Source organism: Schistocerca serialis, chromosome 3 (assembly GCF_023864345.2).
Source record: "Schistocerca serialis cubense isolate TAMUIC-IGC-003099 chromosome 3, iqSchSeri2.2, whole genome shotgun sequence".
NCBI classification, from domain to species: Eukaryota; Metazoa; Arthropoda; class Insecta; order Orthoptera; family Acrididae; genus Schistocerca; species Schistocerca serialis.
The window spans coordinates 247,064,161-247,089,494 of record NC_064640.1 but is presented as its reverse complement, the minus strand read 5'-3'; the positions used below and the strand labels follow the sequence as shown (position 1 = coordinate 247,089,494).

Here is a 25,334-nt window from a genome sequence, read left to right as displayed (position 1 = left end):
CAGGAAAGGGGTATTGTTGGTCGACTTTATGCCCACTGGGACCACAATTAGCGCTGACAGGTACTGTGAGACTCTGAAAAAACTCAAACTGGCAATTCAGAATCGGAGAAGACGAATGTTGAGCAAGGGCGTACACATTCTCCATGACAACACTCGCCCACACATCGCTCGGCAAACCGTTGCTCTTCTGCAACAGTTTCAGTGGAACATAATCACCCAGCCACCCTATAGTCCTGACTTGGCGTCCAGTGACTATCACCTGTTCCATAGGTTAAAAGAACATTTGACCGAAAAGCGATTCAGCTCCGACGACGAGGTGAAATAAGAGGTTCATAACATTCCGAACAGCATGGCGGCGAGCTGGTATGACATGGGCATACAAAAAGTGCCACAGCGTCTACAAAAATGCATCGACAGAAATGGTGGTTATGTCGAAAAATAGCTTAATGTTCAAGCTGTAAACTGATGTAACCCATTGTATAAATAAACAGGTCTATGTACCTACAAAAAACAGGAGACCTTAATTTTGGGATTATCCTCGTATTAATATTCGATATTTTCTGTGTTTCAGAAAATAGGAAGGAATAAGTGCAGTGTCGAGCTTGTTTCCCACTGTGATCAAACTGTTTGTCTTGTGTACTGTTGGAATGAGTTGCAAGAAGGGCGCTAACTCTCATAGTGAAAGGTAGAAATAAGGCCCCAGAAGTTTATGGCAAGGATTATCACACAGAGTGATAGGGTGTAATTGGTGATGCGCTGGGTCATGACAGAAATATAAATTATATCTACCGGAAATTTGAAACCTTCAAATTATTTATTGAGTCTGAAGGAAGTTTAATGACGATGGGATAGATTTAAGATGAGTTGTAGATTCCCACCACCACATTTCAGCGAAGTAGGGGGGGGGGGGGGGGGGAGGGTTAGGATACTTCGGAAAGACATCGATCCTTCGAGTCTTGCTCCCGCCGCTGGTTCATGTTGTTACTATGCTATGGGCCTATTTGTATTTTACAGGGTTTGTGTGTCTCCAGGTACAGTAACCTCACACAGATTATGCACAAGGGATTTGGTCAAAGAAGCTGTCGTCATCATCATCTGTATTGTTGCTTGGGTCAGTTTCACCATCTTCCTCTTAGGTGTCTGTTACGTTGACTGTAATGACTTGGGTCTCAGGTCAAGTATATTTTGTCGTTCATTCGGGTAATGACTGTGCAGGGCCTTGGAAATTGAGCCTGCCGTACTACCGACTTCTTTCCACGCTGTTTCGTCTCTAACCTCATTTCATAAGTCCTCGTATATGACTCGTCTGTCTAGTCGTCTGGCCTGTGTGAGAAGTGTGCAGTCTATTACGACGTGCTGTGGAGTGACATTTGAAAGGTAAGTTTCGTCATTGTTTTTCACACCGAAACTTCATTACCAAAAACAAATACACCGTGGCGTAATGAACTACACACCTTGCACTATTTTTTTTTTTTTAAATTTCAAATGTGTGTGAATTCGCCGGTCGGGGTGGCCGAGCGGTTCTAGGCGCTACAGTCTGGAACCGCGCGACCGCTACGGTCGCAGGTTCGAATCCTGCCTCGGGCATGAATGTGTGTGATGTCCTTAGATTAGTTAGGTTTAAGTAGCTCTAAGTTCTAGGGGACTGATGACCTCAGAAGTTAAGTCCCATGGTGCTCAGAGCCATTTGAACCATTTGTGTGAATTCCTAAGGGACCAAACTACATAGGTCATAGGTCCCTAGACTTACACACTACTTAAACTAACTTATGCTAAGAACAACACAGACGCCCATGCCCGAGGGAGAACTCGAACCTCCGGTGGGAGGGGCCGCGCCCCCGATGTGGCCGAGCAGTCCTAGGCACTTCAGTCCGGAACTTAGCTGCTGCTACGGTCGCAGGTTCAAATCCTGCCTCGGGCATGAATGTGTGTGATGTCCTTAGGTTAGTTAGGTTTAAGTAGTTCTAAGTTCAAAAATGCTCAAATGTGTGTGAAATTTTGTGGGACTTAACTGCTGAGGTCATCAGTCCCTAAGCTTACACACTACTTAACCTAAATTATACTAAGTGTTATATCCGAGCCAGTAATGCCACCCGAGCCCGCTGCCAAAAGGTTGGCAGCATCAAAGTCCGGACGCCGTCCGCATAAGCAGCGCCAGCGAGACCCCAAATCGCCGCAAGTCTGCGCGCGCCACCGCTGGCTTCTGGCTTCTTAAGCGCTGGAGTCGCGAGCGCTAGGACAGTTCTGTATTCGCCGCTCAGTTGTATACTCGCCACCGAATTGTGTACTTGCTAGTCAGTTGTGTGTTCATCGCAGCAGAGTTGTTGTTTGTCGTCAGCCGACGCTGACCTAGCCGCTCCGACTCGAACTAGACAGATTTCTGTAGACACGGAGTTCACTACTGTGTTTCTGTATCTTCGTTAATAAAGATAAGTACCGACTTTTATTTAATCAGAGTGTTTGGGTTTTCATCTTTCTGTTCACTGTTCCAGCGGACCGGTCGGCCCGCTATTAAAAGTGTGGCGGTGACTTCGTAAGCCGTTTCTACAGCGAATTGTTTGTCGCTACGAACGCCGCCACAAAACTAAGGACAAACACACACACCCATGCCCGAGGGAGGACTCGAACCTCCGCCGGGACCAGCCGCACAGCCCATGACTGCAGCGCCCTAGTCCGCTCGGCTAATCCCGCGCGGCCAGTAGTTCAAAGTCTAGGGGACTGATGACCTCAGATGTTAAGTCGCATAGTGCTCAGAGCCATTTGAACTATTTTGGAGGGGCCGCTCAGTCCGTGATAGGACGCCTCAAACCGCGCGGCCACTACTCGCGGCTCACTATTTTTCGACATAGTCACCACTGATATAAAGAAATATACTGTAGCGTGTAGTCACTTCGATGAAACCACTCTGGTGAAACTCGGTGCCCTGCGATACAAGGGCTTTTCGCGCAATCTGCTCCATCTCAGCAATGGTTTGGAAGTGACGCCCCGAGAGTGCGGCTTTCAATGCAGGGAACAGATGAAAGTGCTCCTTAAGCATGCAACACCAATGACCAACCATTTGATGAGACGTGGCTTCTTCACCATGCACGGTTTGTAGGCATTCATGGACGACAGACAAAATAGTCCCAAGTGCCCATTCATACTGGATAACACCACGCACTTCCATTGGCGACCACATTATCCATACAAGTCCGTCTGCCATCGTTATTTGTACTTGATAAGCTTTGGCCACGACGGTCTGCTACTACTCTCTCTTCTTCGGTGCTCTGCGCATGTGTCATTCCTCCTCCGCTGACGCCCCTTCCGTCATTGAACATGCAACGGGTGTGAATTCACATGGCGTTGTTTTGCATCACCTGATGTACCAACTTCTGCTTAAAAAACAAAGACAAAACTTACTTTCGGTACGTCTCTCGTACATGACACCCATTACATGAGGGGTAAATGCATAGGGTATGGGCCATGTCCGGTCAGGTCGTGGACCGTGCCCCTTCTGGGGCCGATATGTCTGATTGCTAAGCGTGTAAGCTGGCTATAATTTAGCACCTTACAGGTACTCATCCACATACTTTGCCGTGAACTACAACCACAATTAGATATCATTTGATAAGTTGTACATCGTGTATATGAATATTTAAAGCAGACTGATATTGTCACGTACGTCTTGTAAATAATTGTTAACGCTTATTGCATGAAAGGTGACGGAGTGTCTTTATTATAAAAATGGCGTAATGAATGATTGCCTGTACTAGTAGCGGTTGGAACGCCAGTGGAGATGAAACGGCAGGCAGAACTTAAGCTCTAGGTGAAGGCCCGCACAGGTGTTGGTCCTGCTTAAACACAAGAAGTAGCTAGACAGACGTCGTCGCACCTGAGCTCTGGAGCACAATAGGATGACGGTCGGCTGCTATTGTAGTAGGGACCGGAAGAATAACCGGATAATACTTCCGAACACTGAAAATCTTGGAGGCAGGCGAGAGGAGGGATGAAACGGCACCTCGGAAACCACGCAGGCTGGGTTATTTCTAAGGATTTTTACTCAGAAGCCTACCATTGTACGAGTATAGGTTTTCCCCCGCAAACTTTCCGCACTGGATGACAAAAGACTAAAATATGTTTGGTCGGCGTTCGGAAGAATCTGTAGAGAGTGAGGCTATTCCGTGGTTTCGGGAATATGATTCGTTTTCAGAATTACGATGGTGGGGAGCCGAATCTTGCTGGAAAGCCAGCGGTGGAGAGGAGAGGTCTTCCGTTGTGAGCGCCCGTGTGTGACGGTCGTTCGATATCAGCTTTGTTGATACAGACGGACTTGCTGTCCTTCCTCTCAGGAGAGTTAATAGTTAGAACAGTTAGGCACTGTACTGTTGCGAACCTATACGATTCTGGACTTCTTGGTAGCTGTCGTTGAGTACGCAGCGTTCAGTAATTGAGAGCACTTCCTCTGCCTATACTTATGTTGAGACGCTATCTGAACTCCGTCCTTGTGGCTGCGAGTTCGCGTTTCTCGTCTGTAGAACACAGAGAGGAGAAAACAGTATTAGAGTATATTAGTCAGAGGACCGCCTTCTGTCGTCCTAGTGTTTGAAAGAGTTTATTTGTGGCTGGAGTTCTTCCATCGTCGCAGACGAGTACGAGAACCATCACTTGGACGCACCGGGTGCAGTACATACGGTGAAATCGCAAATTACTTCTGCTTATTAGGGCTATAAAAGCTAAACAGCTGTGATCACGTTAGTTTAGTTCCACCGAGGTTCCACACCACCGTAAATCATCTTTCAAAGTAGTGTCTTCTAGTGTTTGGTACGTAGATGATGTCAGTCATTTTGCGTTATTGATATTAGATCGCGCAGTCATAATAAGAGGCAGAGTTGGGCAATTGATTAGTAATTTTACTGAGGAACTGTAAACTTTGTAGTATAAAGTTAAAAAAAATCTAAAATAAATATGTAAGCACGAACAGCGTTTATCATTTAGTAGTATTAGTTGCCTTAATCATTCATTTATGTTTAGGTTGTAATTTATATGTTAAAGTCCATTAAGAGATCGTAAGATCTGCTTCAGGGGGTAGTCAGAGAGGGTCAAATCTTCATTTTAGCGTTTATTACTTTCCGTTGCGGAAATTCATTTTACACCAGCCTGGAGTAGCATCTTGGTAGCGTTCCCTGGTATTGGGCAATAAGGTATAAACTCCCCGACCCTTACCCCATTCCATTGGCAACTATGTGAGGGCCTACCTTCGTCCCGGAGCAGCGGCGGCTCACGACCCCCAACGCCCGGCTGGCCCGGCGGCTGTGGTGGCGGTATGGGGAATGGCGGCTCGCAGCCGCGGCCGTAGCTGCCACGCTCGTACAGCTCATACTCCAGGTCGTCCACCAGCTGGCGCAGGGGACGCAGCTCCGCCGCCGGCCAGTCCGACAACTGGCAGTTATCCAACGGGCCGCCGATCACCGGCGGGCCGTAGCTGAAACATGACGGCAAGATTGGCGTTAACCCTTAACTACATTCGTGGGGTGATTTATTATCCCACACATCACTCTTTTGTTCGCAATTCCGTTCCTATGACAACGTTACCAATCCACTTCTATTTAATCTTAGTATCGGTTGTACTTTTGCGTTGTGAAGGCGCGTGCTCATCGGCGTCTATTATTTCCGTAGGTAGGTACTAGTTCGGGTCAAATTTACTATAGACCTATATCTCTAATGTCGATCAGTTGTAGAACTTTGGAACACGTATTATGTTCGGGTATAATGACTTTACTAGAGACTAGAAATGTACTCTGTAGGAAACAGCATGGGTTTCGAAAAAGGCGATCGTGTGAAACCCAGCTATTCGTCTACGAGACTCAGAGGGCCATAGACACGGGTTCACGGGTAGATGCCGTGACTTCCGCAAGGCGTTCGGTACGGTTCCCCACAGTCGTTTAATGAACAAAGTAAGAGCATATGGACTATCAGGCCAATTGTGTGATTGGATTGAAGAGTTCCTAGATAACAGAACGCAGCATGTCATTCTCAATGGAGAGAAGTCTTCCGAAGTAAGAGTGATTTCAGGTGTGCCGCAGGGGAGTGTCATAGGACCGTTGCTATTTACAATGTACATAAATGACCTTGTGGATGACATCGGAAGTTCACTGAGGCTTTTTGCAGATGATGCTGTGGTGTATCGAGAGGTTGTAACAATGGAAAATTGTACTGAAATGCAGGAGGATCTGCAGCGAATTGACGCATGGTGCAGGGAACGCCAATTGAATCTCAATGTAGACAAGTGTAATGTGCTGCGAATACACAGAAACGTGATGGCTGGGTGTTGTGTGCTGGCCTTAGGTTAGTTAGGTTTAAGTAGTTCTAAGTTCTAGGGGACTGATGACCATAGATGTTAAGTCCCATAGTGCTCAGAGCCATTTGAACCATTTGAATACACAGAAAGATAGATCCCTTATCATTGAGTTACAAAATAGCAGGTCAGCGACTGGAAGCAGTTAATTCCATAAATTATCTGGGAGTACGCGTTAGGAGTGATTTAAAATAGAATGATCATATAAAGTTGATCGTTGGTAAAGCAGATGCCAGAATGAGGTTCATTGGAAGAATCCTGAGGAAATGCAATCCGAAAACAAAGGAAGTAGGTTACAGTACGCTTGTTCGCCCACTGCTTGATTACTGCTCGGCAGTCTGGGATCGGTACCAGATAGGGTTGATAGAAGAGACAGAGAAGATCCAACAGAGAGCAGCGCGCTTCGTTACAGGATCGTTTAGTAATCGCGAAAGCGTTATGGACATGATAGATAAACTCCAGTGGAAGACTCTGCAGGAGAGATGCTCAGTATCTCGGTACGGGCTTTTGTTAAAGTTTCGAGAACATACCTCCACCGAGGAGTCAAGCAGTATATTGCTCCCTCCTCCGTATATCTCGCGAAGAGACCATGAGGATAAAATCAGAGAGATTAGAGCCCACACAGAAGCATACCGACAATCCTTCTTTCCACGAACAATACGAGACTGGAATAGAAGGCAAAACCGATAGAGGTACTCAAGGTACCCTCCGCCACACACCGTCGGGCAGCTTGCGGAGTATGGATGTAGATGTAGATGTAGATACCCCACGAAGTTATAAACCTTACTTTACTTATTTGTCATCACTTTTTTAAAAAGCTGCTTTAGGTAGAAAGAAGCGATGTTTGAACCATGCCAAATTTTGGAGTTTTTGTTAGCTAGTGAAGGCAGCTGACTGTAGTCGTAAAACTACAATAGGCTACTGTAGACTATCGTAAATAAGCATAGACTACGGTAGTTTTCGGGAGCAACGGCCTTGCCGCAGTGGAATCACCGGTTCCCGTGAGACCACCGAAGTTAAGCGCTATCGGGCGTGGCCGGCACTTGGATGGGTAACCATCCAGGCCGCCATGCGCTGCTGCAATTTTTTGGGGTGCACTCAGCCTCGTGATGCCAATTCACGAGCTACACGACCGAATAGTAGCGGTTTCGGTCAATGTAAACCGCCATATCGACCGGGAGAGTGGTGTGCTGATCACACGCCCTTCCTGTCCGCATCCTCAACTGAGGATGACACGGCGGTTGGGTGGTCCCGATGGGCCACTTGTGGCCTGAAGACGGAGTGCTTATTACGGTTATTTTCCAAGTAGTGTTATTCACTTAAAGATCGTAACTGCATTACCGGAACGTTAGCTGCGTTGCATACCTATCAGGCGTTACCTAACTGCGAATGCTTTGTTTACATATGCAGTCAGTGACTTACTAGATTCTCCTAGACTCCGGAAACAGTGAACTGGCTAGATACTGAATGAGGACATATATATGGCCGCACAACCTACAGACCATTTCTGCTCTACATAGCTATCCTCCTGCCTGTTACTTAAAAATAAACACTATCTACAGCAAAATCAAAATTGTTGATTTGTACGTGCAACAGAGGGATGTAGTAGCAGAAATAGAAAAAACAGCAATACAAATTTATCATATAGCGTTAAAAAAGGGAAAATAAAAAAAAACACAAAACGGAAACATATCAAACATCGCTTCAATACTTCATCGAACATATATAAAACATGTTTCTATTATTTATAAACAACTTTCGCACTTATAACTAATAACAGGAAACACCTGCCTTTGATCATGATAAAGAGCTTCCCACTGAGTAAAAAAATACAACAATAATTATACAGTTTTTAATGTTTGTGCATGTAAACTGTACTTGCATCAAAAGTAACTGCAGAAGTGCAACTAATTTTTCTTACGTATAAAATGAAAATTATATCTTGTAAAGATATAAAATACACAAGGAACTAACAATGAATGATGTGCAGTTATAATTATGTGCAAGACAAACAAGAAAACAAAAAATAAAGAGAAGTCTTCGGCTATCAGTTTCTCTCTCATACATTCGTATATGTTTCTTTCCCTACCAGTGCTACCAATACTACCAGTAATTCTACCATTTACTACGTAATTTATGTACTGTACCAAAGCTACCGAACCGTAGAGAGCAACGCTACTGCTGACTTATTGGATACACCAGCCGAGTTTCGTGACAATGAAATAAATATATGATCAGAAGAAGAAAATGTTCGCGAAGAAAAGCAAGAAATAGTAAGACAATGTGGCTGTTTTTATGGGAAAAATCGTTATAAATAAGAATTGCAAGACGGTGCATCGAGATTTTATTAAAAAACTCGACATGACTTCGATAAAAGCAAATATAAAGAGAAGAAAATGAAAGCCAGAATTTTTTCTAGAGACTTGCATACAGCAATGGACAAAGTTCTTTGCAAAAGGTCTCAAAATGGTAGCAGGGTCGATGAATTTGCAGTGAAAATCCAATCGGTACCGAGGCAGCCAAAAATTGAAAAGATGTCACGATGCGATACATGTCCATCCCCGAAAGACACAGAAACTACCAAGATATGTTCAAAATGTCAAAAATACGTGTGCAAAATGCATTACATGACAAAAATGTGTGACTTGACTGTGATGAGCGAAATAAGTGTTTAATTGATTCGTTCAAGTACCTACTGCCATTTTTAATTGATAGTCGTTGTTTATTATTTGTCTATAGTTTAGTTAATTTATCATTACTTGTTCTCAAATCACGTTTCTGAACATTGCTGAAGTAGATTTTCTTTGTTTTTTAATTCCAAAACCTCTGTTTAAGAGTCCAATGTTGGCGTAAGAGACTTAATTGTTGGTAAGATCATGTTTTCTTTGTTAATAAAGTGATTTTTCATAAATAGAAGCCTTTCTTTTATTCATTCGTTAACAACAATTTAGAGAAACATTGTAGTAAATAAGTTTCAGATGGTTTTTGTTTCAGAGGTCTAAAACTACCAAACGAAGTTACTAACGTCAGTCTGAGCGTCTGCCATGCAAGCAGGAGATCCCGGGTTCGAGTCCCACCGGTACGGTAGCTCAGCTTGTTCGGTCAGACGGTTTAGCTACCCTCTGTAATAAAAAAAACATGAGTGAACGGATCAACGAACAACCTGAACGGACGTCCGCCACGAACAAAGTCAACGAACAATATAGGACAAAATAAGGTTAAAAAAAAAAGAAAGTCCCGATCGGGGCACACATTTTCAACCGTTCCTGTTGACTCATATCAACGTCTGTATGCAGCTAAGGGTATTCATTTCATTGTAATTAAAATTATATGTATGAGAGGAAATCGAAGTCAGAAATAATATTTAAATGATTTAAAGTTGTCATGTTTTCCTTATTGCTTTTACAACTGTGTAATTTCGGTATTAGACCATTATCAATTACCTTTAAAACGGAACCATCACATGTTCATGAATTAGCAACCATATAAATATTAAACATAAAAATCATTTAAATAAAAATAAAATTTTAATGTAACATGTTTTTAAATTGGACTAAAAAATATATAATAATTTCTTCCAGGACCAGATTGATTCCTAACCCCATACAGATAGTCGTAAAAATTTGTGATGGCGAAATTTGAGTAGTTATGACAGTACTAGTAAGATTTATAACGTAAAAGGTGGGGCACGTGCAGTATGTAACTGATGCATGCATGCATGTATGGACCTATATATGTATGTATGTATGTATGTATGTATTGAACTACGGACCTAGAAACGACGGAGAGGCTTCGCCGCCGCCGTAGCCCACAGTGGTACACAACCCCACAACAGGCTACAGCAGTCCACTCACCCCACCGCCGCCCCACACCGAACCCAGGGTTATTGTGTTTCGGCCCCCAGTAGACGACTCAGCGACGGTATCGGATGCGAATTTCTCGATCTCTGCTATCGGGTACAGAACTGTAGGGTTTCTCTTGATAGGTCAAGAGTGCAGTACACGCAGGAAGCGGCTACTAGGGTAGCGGAGTACGTGTGGCGAGCACGTACGTTTTTTTTAGGTTGGAGAAACCCTCCCTTGGGATCAAAGACGATTCGCCTGATAAATTAGCCATAATGTCCTCAGAGAACATTCGTCGTCGTCAGAGACAGAAAAGGTAAATTTTATTTTAGTAAACTGCAGGAGCACCTAAGGAAAGGTCCCAGAATTAGCATCGCTTACTGAAAGTTATAATGCACAGATAGCATTAGGAACAGAAAGTTGATTGAAATCAGACATTAACGACAATGAAATCCACAGTTCAGATTGGAATATTTATCGTAAGGATAGGTAAGTATCGAAGGTAGGTCAAAAATGGTAATCGGATGTTTTCATAGACCACCTGGGTCAGGAGTCCTAGTGGTAGAGCGCTTCAGACAGAACTTGCAGAATACTGTTAGTATCTTTTAGTAACCTTCCTGATCATGCTTTTGCAACAGGGGATAACTTCAACTTTCCAGATATAGATTGGGAGTGTCATGCCTTCAAAACTGGTGCCATAGACGGAGATTCGTGTTACATTATTCTGGATGTCTTCTCCGAAAACTACGAAAACTATTTTGAGCAGATAGTTAGAGAACCAACTCCCGAGGGTAACGTCTCAGACCTCTTGGCAACAAAGAGACCTGAAATTATCGAAGCAGTTAACGTAGAGGAAGGTATCAGCGATCATAAGGCTGTGATAGCATCTATGAGGACGGGTATGACATACAATGTTAACAAAGGTAGGAAAATATTTTTGTTTAGGAAGAGTGACAGGATACGAATTTTAGAGTATCTGGGCAATCAGCATCAAATAATCGGTGATGAGGACGAAGATATCGAAAACAAATGGAAAAAAATTCAAAGGAATCGTGCAATATGCTCTAGACAAGTATGTTCCGAGTAAGGCCTTAAGGAATGGGAAAGACCCAAAATGGTTTAGTAGCCGTGTTAGAAAACTTGCTACATAAACAAAGAGAACTTCATCTCAGATTCAAGAGAAGTAAAAGCCTAGCTGACGAACAACAGTTGAACGAAGTGAAAGTGAGGGTAAGGAAAGCAATGGGAGAAGCGTTCAATGACTTTGAAAGTAAAACTTTGTCAACAGAACTGAGTGAAAACCCTAAGAGGTTTTGGTCGTATATAAATTCAGTAAGTGGGTCAAAATCAACTATTCATTCACTATCAGTGACCATACTGGCACCTAAACGGTAGAGAACAGAGAGAAAGCCGAAATGCTGAATTCGGTCTTCCGAAATTATTTCACGACGGATGAATGTAACACAGTCCCTCCTTTCAATCGTCGTACGAACGTCAAAATGGCTGATGTTGAGATAACCGATCGCGGAATAGAAAAACAACTACAATCGCTTAGTACTGGAAAGGCGCCAGGACCAGATGAGATATCTATAAGATCCTACAAAAATTATGCTAAAGAACTTGCTCCTCTTCTAGCAGTAATTTATCGTAGATCATTTGAGCAGCGAAGGGTACCACACTTATGAAACCCTTATCTGCCGCAGTCTTACTTACGCCAGTGTAGCATGGACTTGAGCTCCTCCGAAGTATTATCGTTACCTGAAAATCCTGGAACGACATACACTTCATCTCGCATTCCGCATCCTACTACTTTCTCCCACTCGTATGCTGTATCGGCTCACAAAATTCCCTCAGCGCTTCAGATGCCTAGTATACCTACGCCTCTCCTACATCTTCCGCAAACTTCAATCCGAACACCCTATGGTCTCCCCCTTCCTTCAGGATCCTGACTTGCTCCTGCGTCTCTGTCAACAGGTTCCAATTCCTGTTCATCTCTAAATACAATGAAAGACGAATGGGTAGTTTTGAGAGGTGAAATAGTGAAGTTAGCAGTGCATTAGTTTGTCAAAGAAAAACATGATCCAGTAGGCAACCTTGTATAACACACGAAACGTTGAATTTAATTGACGAAAGAAGAAACTACAGAAAAGTCGCAAATGAAGCAGGCAAAATAGAATACAAACGTCTAAAAATGAGATTGACAGAAACTGCAAAATGGCAAACAAAGGATGACTAGATGGAATATGTAAATCTGCAGAAGCATGCATGAGTATGAGATACATACATTAGACAGCGCCTATAGGAAAACTGAAGAGACGTCTGGGGAAAGAAGAACCTGTACGAATAGTAAGAGCTCAGATGGCAAGCCAGTACTAAGGAAAGAACAGTAGGCTGAAACATGGAAGAAATATCTACATCTATATAAAACTTCCTGGCAGATTAAAACTGTGTGCCCGACCGAGACTCGAACTCGGGACCTTTGCCTTTCGCGGGCAAGTGCTCTACCAACTGAGCTACCGAAGCACGACTCACGCCCGCTACTCACAGCTTTACTTCTGCCAGTATCTCGTCTCCTACCTTCCAAACTTTACAGAAGTTCTCCTGCGAACCCCAGGCTGTGGCTAAGCCATGTCTCCGCAATATCCTTTCTTTCAGGAGTGCTAGTTCTGCAAGGTTCGCAGGAGAGCTTCTGTAAAGTTTGGAAGGTAGGAGACGAGATACTGGCAGAAGAAAAGCTGTGAGTAGCGTGCGTGAGTCGTACTTCGGTAGCTCAGTTGGTAGAGCACTTGCCCGTGAAAGGCAAAGGTCCCGAGTTCGAGTCTCGGTCGGGCACACAGTTTTAATCTGCCAGGAAGTTTCATATCTGCGCACACTCCGCTGCAGAGTGAAAATCTCATTCTGGATACATCTATATACACACTCCACAAGCCGCTGTACGGTGCGTGGCGGAGGGTACCATGTACCACTAATAGTCGTTTCCTTTCCTGTTCCGCTCGCAAACAGAGAGAGGGGAAAAAAATTATCTATAAACGTCCGTAATTTCTCTTATCTTACCTTCGTGGCCCTTATATGAAATGTGCATTGGCTGCAGTAGAATCGTTCTGCAGACGGCCGCCGGCCGAAGTGGCCGTGCGGTTCTAGCCGCTGCAGTCTGGAACCGGGAGACCTCTCCGGTCGCAGGTTCGAATCCTGCCTCGGGCATGGATGTGTGTGATGTCCTTAGGTTCTACATCTACATCTACATTGATACTCCGCAAGCCACCCAACGGTGTGTGGCGGAGGGCACTTTACGTGCCACTGTCATTACCTCCCTTTCCTGTTCCAGTCACGTATGGTTCGCGGGAAGAACGACTGTCTGAAAGCCTCCGTGCGCGCTCTTATCTCTCTAATTTTACATTCGTGATCTCCTCGGGAGGTATAAGTAGGGGGAAGCAATATATTCGATACCTCATCGAGAAACGCACCCTCTCGAAACCTGGCGAGCATGCTACACCGCGATGCAGAGCGCCTCTCTTGCAGAGTCTGCCACTTGAGTTTATTAAACATCTCCGTAACGCTATCACGGTTACCAAATAACCCGGTGACGAAACGCGCCGCTCTTCTTTGGATCTTCTCTATCTCCTCCGTCAACCCGACCTGGTACGGATCCCACACTGATGAGCAATACTCAAGTATAGGTCGAACGAGTGTTTTGTAAGCCAACTCCTTTGTTGATGGACTACATTTTCTAAGCACTCTCCCAATGAATCTCAACCTGGTACCCGCCTTACCAACAATTAATTTTATATGATCATTCCACTTCAAATCGTTCCGCACGCATACTCCCAGATATTTTACAGACGTAACTGCTACCAGTGTTTGTTCCGCTATCATATAATCATACAATAAAGGATCCTTCTTTCTATGTATTCGCAATACTTTACATTTGTCTATGTTAAGGGTCAGTTGCCACTCCCTGCACCAAGTGCCTATCCGCTGCAGATCTTCCTGCATTTCGCTACAATTTTCTAATGCTGCAACTTCTCTGTATACTACAGCATCATCCGCGAAAAGCCGCATGGAACTTCCGACACTATCTACTAAGTCATTTATATATATTGTGAAAAGCAATGGTCCCATAACACTCCCCTGTGGCACGCCAGAGGTTACTTTAACGTCTGTAGACGTCTCTCCATTGATGACAACATGCTGTGTTCTGTTTGCTAAAAACTCTTCAATCCAGCCACACAGCTGGTCTGATATTCCGTAGGCCCTTACTTTGTTTATCAGGCGACAGTGCGGAACTGTATCGAACGCCTTCCGGAAGTCAAGAAAAATAGCATCTACCTGGGAGCCTGTATCTAATATTTTCTGGGTCTCATGAACAAATAAGGCGAGTTGGGTCTCACACGATCGCTGTTTCCGGAATCCATGTTGATTCCTACATAGTAGATTCTGGGTTTCCAGAAATGACATGATACGCGAGCAAAAAACATGTTCTAAAATTCTACAAGAGATCGACGTAAGAGATATAGGTCTATAGTTTTGCGCATCTGCTCGACGACCCTTCTTGAAGACTGGGACTATCTGTGCTCTTTTCCAATCATTTGGAACCCTCCGTTCCTCTAGAGACTTGCGGTACACGGCTGTTAGAAGGGGGGCAAGTTCTTTCGCGTTAGGTTTAACTAGTTCTAAGTTCTAGGGGACTAATGACCTCGGACGTTGAGTCCCATAGTGCTCAGAGCCATTTGAACCATTTTGCAGACGGCCTCAAATGCCAGTTCTTTAAATTTTCGCAACAGTGACTCACGGAAAGTTCGTCGCCCTACCTCCAGGGATTCCCATTTGAGTTCACGTGGCATCTCAATAACACGAGCTGATCGAACCTACCGGTCACAAATCTAGCAGCACGCTTCTAAATTGTTTAGATGTCTTCCTTTGATCCTCCCTGGTGGGGATCCCAAACTCTCGAGCAGTGATCGAGAATAAGTAGCACTAGCATTCTATACGCGGTCGGTTTTACAGATGAGCTACACTTTCCCAACATTCTCTCAATAAAACGAGGTCGAGCATTCACCTTTCCTACTGCCAATCTGACGTGCTCATTCCTTTTGATTCGCGTAGACATTTAATCGATGTGACTGTGTCAAGAAACACACTAATAATGCATTATTCAAACTGCAAAAGGTTATTTTTCCTACTCATCCGCATTAACTTACATTATTCCACATTTACAGCAACCTGCCATTCATCACACCGAATAGAAATCCTGTCCAAGTCATCTTGTTACCTCTTACAGTCACTCAACAACGACACCTTCCCGTACACCACAGCGTTGTTAGCAAACACCCGTAAATTCCTGCTTCCCTTGTCCGTCAGATCATTTATGTATGCAGAGCGTAAGTTCGGTCCCATCACACATACCTCGGGCATTCCTGACGATACCCTTGTCTCTGATGAATAATCGCTGTCGAGGACAACGTACTGGGTTCTATTATTTAAAAAATCTTCGAGCCACTCACATATCTGGGAACCTACCCCGTACGTTCAGACCTTTGCCAACAGTTTGCAGTGAGGCACTGTATCAAACACTTTCCGAAAATCTAGGAATATGTAATCTGCCTGTAGCCCTCCATTCATGTTTTGTATGATATATTGTGAGAAAAGGGCAAGCTGAGATTCACAAGAGCGATCCTTTCTAAAACCGTGGTGATTTGTGGACAGAAGCTTGTCTGTCTGAAGGAAATTTATTATTTTCGAACTCAGATTGTGTTCAAGAATTCTGCGGCAAACTGATGCTAAGGATATTGGCCAGTAATTATGCGTCCTTTTACCTTCGTTATATACAGGAGTCACCTGCGCTTCTTCCCAAGCCGCTTGGGTCTTTGCACTGGACGAGAGATTGGCGATATATACAAGCTAATAAGGAGCCAATACCGCAGAGTACTCTGTGTAAAACCGAATTGAGATCATCTGCACCTGGGGACTTTTTTGTTTTCAGCTCTCTCAGTTGCTTTTCTGAAACAGGGATGCATACTTCTAAGTCCTCCATGCGAGTGTCTGTGCTACAGTTAAATGAAGTTAATTTTATACGATTTTCCTGTGCGAATGATTTCTCAAACGCTAAATTTAAAATTTCTGCTTTCCTTTTGCTATTGCCACTCCAGACTGGTCGACGAGTGACTGGATAGAAGCCTTCGTATCGCTTAGTGATTTTACGTACGGCCAGAATTTTCTCTGGTTCACAGCAAGATCTTTCGATAGAGTATGACGCTGGAAGTTGTTGTACGCTTCGCGCATTGATCTTCTTACGGACGCAAAAGATTCTATTAACTTTCGACTGTCGGCGTTTGTGCTCTCTTTTTTGAACCGAGAGTGCAACAACTGTTTCCTCAGCATTTTCCGAATTTGATTATTAAACCGTGGAGGGTGTTTTCCATCCTTAATCTACTTACTTGCGCCAAACGTCTCCAGGGTCCGATTACAATCATTTTCAACTTTGCCCACAATTTCCCTACGTCCGTCATATTGAAACTAAATGACGTCTTTTCATTGTCTAAGTAGGATGATAAAAATTGCTTATCCGCTTTTCTAGCATAAATACTCCCTAGCCATCTTGATGGGTTTATTAGCCTTAGTAACCATCGTCGCTATGATGACATCATGTTCAATAATCCCTGTGTCTATAGTGACACTGTCGATGAGATCAGGCTTGTTAGTAGCTACAAGGTCTAAAATATTTCCTTTACGGGTGGGTTGTCTAACTAGTTGTTCAAGACAGTTTTCGGAAAACGTGCTCAAAAGCACTTCACAAGACTGTCTGTTCGCACCACCTGCAGTGAATCAGAGGACGTATACTTGGGAGATCAAAGTCGCATTCAGCTAACAGTTCATGATCCGGGTAGTTCCACGCTATTGAGCTTAGTCTTTACTTGAATGATTCTACAGCTGCTACGGCGAAATCAGGTGGCCGGTAAAAACATCCAACAATTAACTTGAGCTCTCCAAGGTCTCCTACTTGTGTCCAGATAATTCACATTGAGATTCAGTTTTGACCTCGATAGACCCAGTACTTTTGTCAGCAATGAACACTCCTCCTCCTATGGCGCCTAATCTGTCATTTCGATATAGTACTTCCAATTTCTTGCTAAATATTTTAGAGTTTTCTGCTTCGGGTGTCAACGAGCTCGCGGTTCCCAGAATAATTTAAGCCCAACAATTTTCCTGGAGGGCAATAAGTTCAGGATCATTATTGTGAATATTTCGACAATTTACTGTTAATATTTTGTCAGTGGTAGTGTCTCCACTTTGTACGTGATTTGCTCTTACTCTCTGCATATTGACTGACGAGCGTTCATGAGAATATCACAAACTACCTTAAATATTCCAGAAGTACTCTGCTAGCCGAGTAACTGCTTCCTGTGTGTAGTGCTCCACTGACCTACCAACAGAAATCCTACAACTCTCCTCCCCATAACGCAGGACGAGAAATTTGCAGCCATGACCGTCACAGCATCGACGGAGCCTCTGATTGAGGTCTTTCACTCAACTCCAAACCAAAAGACCCCAGTCGACTGTGGGTACGGTGCTGCAAATTGTAAACTCTGCTTGCACCCCTCGAGCGAGACCAGCAGTCTTCACCATTTATGTTAGCTGCCTGTCGGAAGTGATGATGGCCTCAGAACACAAGCGACAGGCGTCGTTGGTGCCGACATGAGCAACAACTTGGTGACTACTGCACCCTGAACCCTCTATGTCCACAGGAAGGGCCTCGTCCACATCTCGGATGAGGCCCTCCGGCAGACACACGAGTGCACATTGGGATTCTTTCCAGCCTTGGACGCTGTTTCCCTAAGGGGCTCCATAACGCACTTAGCATCGAAGCTCCTGATAACCGCACCCCCGCCCTCTCCCTTTTGTCAGTTCGGACCCTGTTCAAGGGGCGGACACCTGATCATTCAGAGAGCAAATAACTACACGTATTATAAAGCCCTGGCAGCGTTTTTCCGTGTAGATGTGAAAAATAATCTCAGGATCTATGGTAGAGTCTTTGATATGGTTTTCAGTAATAGATAGACTGATTCATGAGGAAGGTATATATGTTACCGCTATGCCAGACAACTCGTTCCAAAACCATTCCACCTGGTATACAAAATTATTGAGACTGACGGAATACAGTCGGATTTAAAGAAGAATTTAATGATTCCAGTTCCAGAGAAGTCAGATGTTGACAAGAGTGAATATTACCGACCCATTGGATTAATAAGTCATTGTTTGCAAAATACTGACACGAATTATTAGCAGGAGAATGGAACAGCTCGTAAATGGAAATGCCGTGTGGCTAGGTCATCCCGTCAGGTAGACCGGTCGCCTGGTGCAAGTCTTTCGAGTTGGCGCCACGTCGACGACTTGCGTGTCGATGGGGATAGAATGATGATGGTAAGGACAACACAACACCGAATCCCTGGGCGGATAAAATCTCCGACCTAGCCGGGAATCGAACCCGGGCCGTTAGGTATGACACTCCGTCGCGCAGAGCACTCAGCTATCAGGGGCGGACGAACAGCTGGTAGAACACGACCTCGTGGAAGATGAGATTGATTTCCGGAGAAAAGAAGGAACATGCGAAACGATACGGGTTCTACTATTTCTCTTGGAAGGTAGGTTTGCCTTTCTTTAGACTACGTTCATTGCATTTGCAGATTTAGAGTGCGCTTTTGATTTTATTGTCTGTAATACAGCCTTTGAAATTCTGAAGGTTGAATATAAAATCCACGTGGCAAAGATTATCTACAATTTCTCCAGGCTACGGTAGTAAGAGTCAATGGACATGAAAGTGGAGCAGTAGTTGAGTGAGTGAGTGAAGAGGCTTACACAGGACGCATTAGCGTGGAGAGCTGCATCAAACCAGTTTTCGGACTGAAGACCACCAGCACCACAACAGCAACAACAATTAACACAACATTTTAAGCTGATCAGGATGGTGTAGTTAGATGCTTATCTTGTCTTAAGGGACAGAAATGTTCTCCGCAGTAACTCCTGTCTTTGGCTCCGCATACTCCGATGGGAGAACAAATACCTACAACCAACACGCGAACCGCCTCTTTGGCGCACATCCATTCCTTAGGGAGACGAAATAAGAAAAAGTATGTTTAAACTAACAGACTCAAATGATAAGAGGAGAGGGAAGAGGGAGTACTCACCGGTAGCTGAAGGTGCGGCAGGTGAAGAAGCGCGCGTTGAGGCAGTCACGCTCGCACTGGCCCAGCGAGTGGGCGCTGAGCGAGTCCCGCACCACGGAGGGGTGCAGCCTCTGGCCGCTGCGCACCCTCCAGAAGCAGTCTGCAAACAGTTTAGTACTCCGTGTCAGTGTCCACACCCTCAAATAAAAACTGCAACTTTCAGGATTATTGATAGCGTGAATTCAAAGTGAGGTTAAACGCAAATGATTCTCTCGGTGTACAGTCCGCATCAAATCTGAACTAAAACTCGTTTTCGAAAGTATCCATACGTTTCTTCGTCAGGATGTGGCAGTCCGCCTGGAGCAAAGTCTGCCTCCTTTATAGTGATGTTCAAACTTGTTACTGGTCGGGTGACGTCTTATCGACTGAGTGACGTCACCTGGAGGGCGGGACTCATATGCGTAAATGTGAGAAATTTGGAAGGAAACAGTAAGCCCCCTCCCCGCCCCCCCACCCCACCCTATCACTCGCCCAGATTGAATGGCGGCAAGGGAATGGAGATCGCCATCATGGTTTTTGGTTTTACTTCTTTGAAGAAGCTCCGTCTTAAGTGCTCGTCTCAAGATCTGACTGGATATTTGTGCAGCTTCTATCATATAGGTACTTCAATACACGTAACTGCTTCATCTTACAGAAGTCTGAGGCTACTGTTAATATTGTGTGCCATGTCATTGATATACAACATGAACAGCAACGCTTCCAATATACTTCCCTGAGACACGCCCAAATTTGCAGGAGTTGGACAAAAATATGTAAACACTGCGAGAAATATACGTTTGAACAGATGATAGCCAAGCCTGCAGGTTGTGCTATTGTATTTGACCACGAACGTCATCTGTACAACGTCCTCATTCGTTGCAAACGCCAGTCGCGGTCAGAACGGTGTTCTGTCTGGTTGTGATTGCATTACGTCGGAGCAAAGTGAATTCGAACGTACGAAAATTGATGGTACTTTTATGGTAGCTGCTTCCGTAACGAAGGTAGCCGAAATGTCTGGTGTTACAAGAAGCACCGCATCGAAGATTTATACCACATACACGTAAAGCGGAAAAACTTCGTCCGCTAAGTCACAGCGCAGACGACAGTGTGTGTTGCGCGGTTGTAACGGACGTTCAATGAAGTGGATTGTGACGAAAAATAAGGGGACGAAAGCTGAAAATGTCACTGCAGAATGGAACGTCGCAAATGCGAACCCTATCAGCACCAGAACTACACAACGGGAGCTCCATAAGCTGGGGATTGCAGGGGGAGCTGGAATTCCGAAACAATACATCAGAGATGCATACACTCGTAACAGGAAAACGCGGTACCAAAGGCATAAAACCTGGGATATGGAGCAATGGAAGAATGTCATTTGGTCAGATGAGTCTTGTTGCACACTGTTTTCAGCTTCTGGCTGAGGTTACGTCCCAGGAGAGAAACATGGCGGGGCTCCGGTGGTAATTTGGGTAGCCGTATCGTGGTGTTCCATGGTCCCCATTCATACTCTGCAAGGTCGCATTACTGCCAGGGGTTATGTGACCATTTTGGCTGATCAGACCCATCCTAAGGTACAATGTTCCTTTCGCAGTGGTGATGCTGCATTCCAAGGCGACAGAACTCCTGTTCGCACAGCTCCCATTGTCCAGAACTACACTACTGGCCTTTAAAATTGCTACACCAAGAAGAAATGCAGATGATAAACGGGTATTCATTGGACAAATATATTATACTAGAACTGATATGTGATTACATTTTCACGCAATTTGAGTGCATAGATCCCGAGAAATCAGTACCCACAACAACCACCTCTGGCCGTAATAACGGCCTTCATACGCCTGTGCATTGAGTCAAACAGAGCTTGGATGGCGTGTACAGGTACAGCTGCCCATACAGCTTCAACACGATACCACAGTTCATCAAGAGTAGTGACTGGCGTATTGTTACGAGCCAGTTGCTCGGCCACCATTGACCAGACGTTTTCAGTTGGTGAGAGATCTGGAGAATGTGCTGGCCAGGGCAGCAGTCGAACATTTTCTGTATACAGAGAGGCCCGTACAGGACCTGCAATATGCGGTCATGCATTATCCTGCTGAAATGTAGGGTTTCGCAGGGATCGAATGAAGGGTAGAGCCACGGGTCGTAACACATCTGAAATGTAACGTCCACTGTTCAAAGCGCCGTCAATGCGAACAATAGGTGACCGAGACATGTAACCAATGGCACCCCATACCATCACACCGGGTGACAGGCCAGTATGGCGATGACGAATACACGCTTCCAATGTGCGTTCACCGCGATGTCGCCAAACACGGATGCGACAATCGTGATGCTGTAAACAGACCTGAATTCGTCCGAAAAAATGACGTTTTGCCATTCGTGCACCCAGGTTCGTCGTTGAGTACACCATCGCAGGCGCTCCTGTCTGTGATGCAGCGTCAAGGGTAACCGCAGCCATGGTCTCCGAGCTGATAGTTCATGCTGCTGCAGACGTCGTCGAACTGTTCGTGCAGATGGTTGTTATCTTGCAAACGTCCCCATCTGTTGACTCAGGGATCGAGACGTGGCTGCACGATCCGTTACAGCCATGCGCATATCATGCCTGTCATCTCGACTGCTAGTGATACGAGGCCGTTGGGATCCAGCACGGCGTTCCGTATTACCCTCCTGAACCCACCGATTCCATATTCTGTTAACACTCATTGGATCTCTAACAACGCGAGCAGCAATGTCGCGATACGATAAACCGCAATCGCGATAGGCTACAATCCGACCTTTATCAAAGTCGGAAACGTGATGGTACCGTACGCATTTCTTCTCCTTACATGAGGCATCACAACAACGTTTCACTAGGCAACGCCGGTCAACTGCTGTTTGTGTATGAGAAAGCGGTTGGGAACGTTCCTCATGTCAGCACGTTGTAGGTGTCGCCACCGGCGCCAACCTTGTGTGAATGCTCTGAAAAGCTAATCATTTGCATATCACAGTATCTTCTTCCTGTCGGTTAAATTTCGCGTCTGTGGCACGTCATCTTAGTGGTGTAGCAATTTTAATGGGCAGTAGTGTATTTTCGTGTGCAATGGAATGAATGGTCGCATCTCCACTGGCCACCACAGTTACCAGATCTCAGTATTATTGAAACTTTGTGGTCTACTTCGGAAAGAAGGGTTCGTGATTGCTATCCACCTCCATCATCATTAGGTGAACTTGCCACTATCGTGCAGGAAGATTGGTATAAGATTCCCTTGAAATCCATATAGATGAGTGGAAGCTGTTTAGAATGCCATTCGTTTCCTACACCGTGGATGGGCCCACATGTTGCCATTGTTGTTTCGAGTACGCCGCAGAAGTTGTTCTGGGAAACCCTTACAAATCCTTCATGCAGTACTGATTTCTCTTCATGTGATTTTCATATTTTTGGAGTCCTGAAGAAAGACGTTCGTGACCGTTGATTTGCAAGCCTGGGCACAATTATGGTTCCATAGGCAATTACAGTCTTTTTCCATGAAGGCACTGACCATTTTGTCTCGCAGTGAGATAGCTGTATAAACATTTACAGCGATTACTTTTGAAATAATAAACAGTTTGCTTACTTTTTTCCACTGTCTCATTTCCATTGGCTGCACCTTATACTTTAGAACACCAGATAGTAGGCTACAATTTCCGCTATAATACAGAACAGTTAAATAAATAGATAACGAGTACATATTCTTTCGACTACTCCAGCTGTCTGTTCAAAGCTGATCGTACAAGGTTCACAGCATCACTAACTAACAACTATGCCCGTTGTGTGATGACGACGCTTCCTTGAAAAGGAGGATCACAGTTCGCAGATTGTAGAAATAAAAACGTGTCACGTCATATTAAGGTGATAGAGCACCGATTAGAAATTAGATGTGAAGTGTCAGTAAAAGATATATTTGTTTCTTTTTACTCAGTCTCTGCTCTGTGATAGGGGTTTTAAACTGAGATGGCGTAACGAGTAGTATAAGTCATTTTTTATTCTGCTGTTATGAACGTTGCTGTTATTTGCAGATTGTGGTTGACTGTTGACAACAGCCTTCGCAAGGGAGTAGATGTACTGTGAGGCAGTTACCAGAATCCTGGACTGTTTAAGGTGCTTTCTACAAGAGGTTCTGAAGTGAATACCACACATTATCTTTACTGAACGCTTCTGCACAACACACATGCACTTTCTTCCTGAGTGTCGAGGTACCCTACAATATGATGCCACAAGACAGTAGTGGTTGAAAACAGGAAAAGTAAGTAAACTTTTTGACCTTTTGATCTTCAAAATCTAATACTAAACGTAAGACAGAATCTGCAGAGCTTGGACATTTAAGAGCATCTATAATCCGTGACTTCCAACTCACGTTCTTACGAATATACACACCTAAGAATTTTAAAATGTTATGCTTCATTTTTTGGTTAACTTTCGTACATGATTTCTGATAGTGTGGTCAGGCTTTGTGGAGTACAGAATTGCATTTTTTGTCTTTTGTCTAAGTCCAATGACAGGCCATTTGCAAGAAGCCAGTTATTAATTTTAAAGGAAATTTTATTTACATTTTCTATTGTTGAATTTTCTTCAATATTCTTTCTTAAACACTTGCATTGTCAGTAAAGGAACTATCCGTACTTCCTGGAGACATGATGGTATACATACTTATTCATAAGTACCTGTAGGGTTTCAGAAGACGACTGCACGAGAACTACAAGATGTACAGAAAATAGACACATATCAGTGGATAGAGCATGTCTCCAAGTTTTTAACTCACATAGTAGCCAGTATTTCTGATGTGGTATATGTCAAAACAGGTGGAACAGCACGTACCTGCAGTTCAATAAAGTTGCTGCTGGCTGAGGAGGTGCGGTGCCAACACCCCGCGTTGGAAAGCTGTTCATTGAGCTGCCTATCTACAGGCGCGAAGTAATTCGATGCGACTATCCGGAGCGGATGATTTGTCCACATGTTCTGACATTTCTGCCCCATAGTGGTGTGTTCTAATACTACGCCACGACGCGTATTATGAATCGAAACTTCGAGAGATGCTCTATCTACTGATATGTGTCATTTTTCTGTATGAGTTGTAATGTTCGTGCAGTTGTCTTCTAAAGCACTGGAGGTACTTACGAATAACCCCGTATAGCGAGAACGAGAGCGGATCCAATAACAATCCCTTTGATACATCTGTCGTGATTATTTCACTCTTTCTGTGTGGCCAGAAAGGGATGACAAGTTGGCAACATACTGATTGTGGCCACCACATTATGTGAAAAAGTCTCCACGTCTCCACAAAGTATTGTGAGGAGGGATGTGATACACTGTTTGTTTATGTTGAAACGTCCATAAAGAAGAATTTAACTATCCTTCACCAAAGAGAACAGCAAGTAGAAGAAATACTCATTTAATTCACGCAGCAATTCGTTGATTTCCGCTGACTGCATTACTACTAGAACGTTATTGAATAAGATAAGATGATAAGGTCTCTCTTCCTTTTGAGACGTTTACACTTCATAATGTCATTACTACCTGCATGGTCGATGATTTTTTCTCCATGTTCTTTAGCACAGTTCCAAAAATTACGACTTTCTTCACTGTTCAGGTTTCCGTTATAATGCCAGTGAAAGAAATAGATTTCACCACGAGAAAAAGCAGAGGTGGTATGGAACAGTTTTTGGCTTGCATATGTTTTGCCGTTTTCACTAGTTTAACCTTAGGGCGTGTCACAGCGTCTTTAGAAGAGAAAGTATAAAAGGAAATGAGTAGTATTGCCTACAGTACGTCGACAACTAGGTTTAGGCGTTTTATGTAGCGTTTGTATTTCTTCATGAGCACTGGTACTTTTCCTTTGAGGATGAAGTATACTGAACATAAAATTAGCCCACCCAGAAGAAACAACACTAGTGCTGAATAACACAGCATCTTGCCTTGATAATGGCCTCAAATGGTCGAGA

At 44.2% G+C, this 25,334-nt stretch overlaps 1 protein-coding gene across 2 annotated transcripts in view; it reads right to left on the bottom strand.

The window, feature by feature from the left end:
• The window catches only part of LOC126469995 (uncharacterized), a 501,305-nt gene that overhangs the window by 75,141 nt on the left and 400,830 nt on the right, over nucleotides 1-25,334 (bottom strand). For both annotated transcript variants that reach the window (XM_050097449.1, XM_050097450.1), the window contains 2 exons: nucleotides 19,359-19,497; nucleotides 5,235-5,461 (listed from right to left, as the gene is read on the bottom strand). In XM_050097449.1, the coding sequence (XP_049953406.1) occupies nucleotides 5,235-5,461; nucleotides 19,359-19,497 (366 nt within the window). The remainder of the gene's footprint in view (nucleotides 1-5,234; nucleotides 5,462-19,358; nucleotides 19,498-25,334) is intronic.